Below are 5689 nucleotides of genomic sequence, written 5' to 3'. Positions count from 1 at the left end.
TTGATTATAAATTTTATACACTTTATATCTATAATAAAGAGTGTCTGCATAGCAAAAGAAACCATCAACAGAGTAAACAGACAGCCTACACCACAGGAGAAAATATTCACAAGCTAGGCACCCAACAAAGGTCTAATATCCAAATCTATAAAAAACTTAAACAAATCCACAGGCAAAAAAAAAAAAAACGCCAAATAACCCCACTACAAAATGGGCAAAAGACATGAAAAGACACTTCTCTAAAGAAGACATACAAGTGGACAACAAGCATATGAAAAAATGCTCATCATCACTAATCATTAGACAAATGCAAATCAAAACCACATGAGATACCATCTCACACTAGACAGAATGGCTGCTATTAAAAAGCCAAAACACAACAGGCACTGGTGAAACCATGGAGCAAAGGCAATGCTTACACACTGCTGGTGGGAATGTAAATTAGTTCAGCCACTGTGGAAAGCAGTTTGGAGCTTTCTCAAAGAACAGAGCTAACATTTCACCCAGAAGTACTATTACTGGGTATATAACCAAAGGAATATAGATCATTATACCAAAAAGATGCATGCACTCATACATTCATCGCCACACTATTCTCTATAGGGAAGACATGGAACCAACCTAGGTGTCCATCAATGATTGAGTAGATGAGAAAAATGTGGTACATATACGCTATGGAATACTACATCACCACAGAAAATAATGAAGTCATGTCCTTCTCAGCAACATGGATGCAGCGGGAGGCCATAATCCTACATGAATTAAGACAAGAAAGTAATACTAAATACCACATGTTCTCAAGTGGGAGAGTGGGAGCTAAACACTGAGCCCATGTGGTCAAAAACATGGGAAAATTGGACACTGCAGACTACTGGAAGGGGGAGGCTACGGGATGAAAAACTATCTACTGGGTACTAGGCTCACTACCTAGATCCAATATACTCATGTAACAATCCTACACCTGTACCCCCCTCTATCTAAAATAAAAGCTGAAATTTAAAACAATATTGCTAAAAACGCTAAAAAATTTTTCAGCGAGTTGTAATCTTTTTGTTGGTAGAGGGTCTTGCCTCAATGTTTATGGCTGTTGACAGGTCAGAATGATGACTGCTGAAGGTGGGTGTGTGCTGTGGCAATTGCTTAAAATAAAACAATGAAGTCTGCTGCATCCACTGACTCTTCCTTTGATGAAAGATTTCCCTGTAGCATGTGATGCTATTTGATAGCATTTTTCCTACAGTAGAACACCTTTCAAAACTGGAGTCAATCCTCCCAAACTCTGCCACTGCTTTATCAACTAAGTTCATGTAATATTCTAAGTCTATGGTTATCATTTGGACAGTGTTCACAGCATCTTCACCACAACTAGTTTCTATCTCAAGAAACCACTTTCTTTGCTCATCTGTAAAAGGCAACTCCTCATCAGTTTCAGTTTTCTCATGAGATTGCAGCAATACAGTCACATCTTCAGGCTCCACATCTAATTCTAGTTCTCTTGCTATTTCCATCACATTTGCAGTTACTTCTTCCACTGATGTCTTGAATCCTTCGTCATCCATGAGAATTGGAATCAACTTCTTCCAAACTACTGTTAATGTTGACATTTTGACCTCTTCCTATGAATCCTGAACGTCATGAATGCCATCTAGAATACTGCTTCTTTCCAGAAGATTTCAATTTACTTTGCTCAGGTCCATCAGAGAAACCACTATCTATGGCAATATCAGCCTCCTTGTGTACCTTTATCAGAGTTCTTCGGTAACCAGGTGGATTATCAATGAGCAGGAATATTTTGAAAGGTATAACTACATCTCCCAAGCAGTGGGTCCCAACAGTGAGCTTAAACTATTCTGCAAACCATGCTGTTAACAGAAATGCTGTCATCCAGGCTTTGTTGTTGCAAACAGCACAGACAGAGTAGATTCAGCTTCATTCCTAAGGGCCCTGGTCGTTTTAGAATGGTAAGTGAACACTGGATTCCAATTCTAGTCACCAGCTGCGTGCACTCCTGAAACGAGGGTCAGCTTGTCCTTTGAAGTTCTGAAGCCAGGCCTTGACTTCTCCTATCCAGCTGTGGGAATCCTAGACGGCAGCTTCTCCCAGTAGAAGGCTGTTTGGTTTACATAAAAATCTGTTGCTTAGTGTAGTGCCACCTTCATCAGTGATCCTAGCTAGATCTTCTGGATAAGTTGCTGCAGCTTCTGCATCAGCACTTGCTGCTTCTCCTTGCACTTTTATGTTATGGAGACAGCTTCTTTCCTTAAACCCCATGAACCAAAATCTGCTAGCTTTAGACTTTTCTTCTGAAGCTTCCTCACCTCTCTCCGTCTTCATAGAATTGAATAGAGGTAGGGTCTTTCTCTGGATTAGGCTTTGGCTTAAGGAAATGTTGTAGATTGGTTAATCTTCTATCTAGACCACTCAAACGTCCTCCAATATTAGCAATAAGGTGGTTTCACTTTCTTGTCATTTATGGGTTCACCAGGGTGGCATTTGTAATTTCCTTCAAGAGCTTTCCCTTTACATTCACAACTTAGTGACCTGGTACAAGGGGCCCAACTTTTGGCCTATCTCGGCTATAGACATGCCTTCCTCACTATCCTTAGTCATTTCTAGTTTTTGATTTAAAGTGAGGTATGTGCAACTCTTTCTTTCATTTGAACACTGAGTGGCCATTGCAGGTTGTTAAGTGACCAGATTTCAATATTGTTGTGTCTCAGGGAAGAGGGAGGGCCAAGGAAAATGGGAGAGATGGGGGAATGGCTGGTTGGAGGGGCAATCAGACACACAACATTTATCAATGAAGTTTGCTATCTTAGACGGGCACAGTTCATGGAGCTCCAAAGCAGAGACAACTGTAACATCAAAGGTCATCAATCAATCACAGATCACCATAACAGATAGAACAACAATGAAAATGCCTGAAATATCGTGAGAAGATCCAAAATGTGACTCAGAGGCACGCAGCACATGCTGTTGGAAAAATGGCGTCGATGAACTTGCTCGAGGCAGGGTTGCTACACTATCAATTTGCAAATTGTGTTTTTAATATTTGGAAAGCACAAGAGATCACAGCACAATATAACAAGGCATGCCAGGAATTGTTAAACTGCATTGTTAGGGACCAATGACAAGAAAAAATGGTCTTACGTGTTCAGTACAAATGCAACCATTATTTTAAAAAATATTCTCCATCCACGATAGGTTGAATCCAGGGATGTGGACCCCCAACTGTACATGATTTTGGCAAATGCATTTGCGTCTCTAGCGACAGAATTCTGTATTTTGTTCTTTCCTATTATTTTAATGACTCATTTTAGCAGAGTTCCTAATATTGCCTCTCTGCAAGTCTATAACCCTTCATAGGCCAATCTTACCCAGGAACCCAGATGCAATACAGGCAAACAAATAAACAAACAAACAAAAAACAAATGGAATCACAATGCAGAAAAGGACCCACTTGGATATAGCTAAAAAATGCAAACTTGGCTGAAGTAGACATTTTTGTAATGCAAAAATGTTGTATTAAAATGTCTATACATACAATGTGATTCCAATAAAAATCATGTGTTATTTCTGAAACTTAACACAGTAACTGTAATATTTATATGTTGAAGAAAAGCCAAAGCACCTGAAAAGAACAAATTGGATGAGTATGTCTTATCAAATAGTAGGCTGTGTTAGGTATAAATTAATGAATGGAGTAGAATGGACATTTCCAATAGTAACATTTGTATACAGGAATTTGATTAACGTCAACATTGTAGATTAGTGGGAAAGAATGAGTTTTTCCATAAACTGTGCTGGCATAACTGATTATCCAGATGGAAAGAAATGAAATTGCACCTCTACAACATGCTACATAATGACTCCTAAACATTCTACGATGAATGGAGAAGGTAAATTTCCAGGGCCAAGGGAAAGTGACAGGAGTACATGGGTGATTTCTCTAAGGAATGTGACTGCAGTGCACAGATCATTCTCATAGGGTCCCTAAAGGTAAGGACAGTGCCTCAGGCTAATGACATACTCAGGTAGAAAACTCAGAGGCAAAAAGAAAAACACAGCCACTGAGATCCAAAAAAAGACAAGACTCAGGAGGAAAATGTTCATAGTAATGGTGGCCTAAGGTCTTTGAGGACCAGCATAATTGAGCTCAGAGAGTGATACTGTTCTCTATGCAGCCAGGCTTCAGATAGTCATAGGGAAGGTCTACCTTCTCATTTCGGGCCATGATTTCCCTTTCCAGGTTGTCCAGATCTGTTTGAAATTGTCTCAGCACAGCTTTGGGCTCAGGGCCTAAGACATATTCTTCTTTCTGATGCTCAAGGGGGTACCTGGGGCAGAAAGAGGATGAATGAGCTCCTAGTTTCAAGACACAGGGACCCAGAATCCAGCCCTGTACCCTGACATCTCCTTTGTAGTCTCAGAGGTCCCCTTTCACCACGTCCACCTGCCGCCAGCTCAGAAGCCACATGATGCCCATTTGAACATAGGACTGCCAGACATCAGGGAGTGACCTCATCACTGTGGGCCTTGTCACATCTTCCTTGGTGGTGGGTGAGGGCATCCTCACTGAGCACGGGCCATTAGGGATCAAGGCATACCAGTCAAGCTACAAGAGGAACCTGAATTCACCCTGAACCTTGATGTGTGGACACTAGCCTCCAGCTGTCTCTTCCAGAACCCCCAGTCCAGACACCTGCCCTGACGGATGCAGGCTTTTGTTTATCCACACCTGGCCCTCGTTGATGGCTGCATGCTGGGCAGTGCACATGAAGATGCACACGGCGAGGAAATGGCAGAGCTGAGCCCGAGACTGGAAGGAGGCAGGGAAACCTAGGAGACAAATGAGCCAACTTTACAGTCCACAGCCCCAGAAGGGATATGAAAATAAATCCTCATGTCCTGGGACATCTAAGCCTTAGAATTAATGAGTGTTTAGGCCGGGTACGGTAGCTCACGCCTGTAATCCCAGCACTTTGGGAGGCTGAGGCAGGCAGATCACGAGGTCAGGAGATAGACACCATCCTGGCCAACATGGTGAAACACTGTCTCTACTAAACAAAAAATACAAAAAATTAGCTGGGCGTGGTGGTGGGCACCTGCAGTCCCAGCTACTCGGGAGGCTGAGACAGGAGAATGGCGTGAACCTGGGAGGCGGAGCTTGCAGTGAGCCGACATCGCGCCACTGCACTCCAGCCTGGGCGACAGAGCGAGAAAAAAAAAAAAAAAAGAATTAACGTGTGTTTATTCATGCATTCAAAAAGTATACAACTGCTATGTACCAGGCACTCTCCAGGCATTGGGAATATGTCGGTATATAAAAGTAACAAAACTTCCTGCCCTCTCAGAATTTAGATTCTAATAGAGAAGAAAGAGCATACATAGAATCATTAAAAATTAAAATTACACATAGTATGTTAGGGATAAGAATAGAAATAAAGCAGCAAAAGGAGGTATGAACAGTCAGAGAGGATCGCTGGTAATTTCATTAAGGGAGCAAGCCTCAATGACAATCATCTGCAAAGCAGGGAGTGCTGTGGTTGGAGCACAGGCTGTGGCATCAGCTCTGGGTACAGTCCTGGCCCTGCTGCTGCCCAGCTGCATCCTCTTGGACCTGTTGCTCACTGTTTGTGAGCCTCAACATTTGCCTCTGAAAGTGGGGATAATATTAATTACCTTATAC

The 5689-nt window shown here is 42.1% G+C and overlaps 1 protein-coding gene across 1 annotated transcript; it reads right to left on the bottom strand.

Moving 5' to 3' along the window:
• Window positions 1-4156: 4156 nt before the first annotated feature.
• On the bottom strand, window positions 4157-4839 carry LOC105539049 (arachidonate 12-lipoxygenase, 12S-type-like; the record flags this gene model as incomplete). Its single annotated transcript, XM_011979150.1, has 4 exons — window positions 4157-4337; window positions 4412-4413; window positions 4448-4615; window positions 4739-4839. Coding segments are annotated over 4 exons (452 nt in total), but the record flags the coding sequence as incomplete, so codon positions are not given.
• Window positions 4840-5689: the final 850 nt, after the last annotated feature.

The sequence above is a fragment of the Mandrillus leucophaeus genome, unplaced genomic scaffold, assembly GCF_000951045.1.
Source record: "Mandrillus leucophaeus isolate KB7577 unplaced genomic scaffold, Mleu.le_1.0 Scaffold1038, whole genome shotgun sequence".
Lineage (NCBI taxonomy): Eukaryota > Metazoa > Chordata > Mammalia > Primates > Cercopithecidae > Mandrillus > Mandrillus leucophaeus.
The sequence above is the reverse complement of the archived record's forward strand: the minus strand, read 5'-3'. Positions and strand labels throughout refer to the sequence as shown.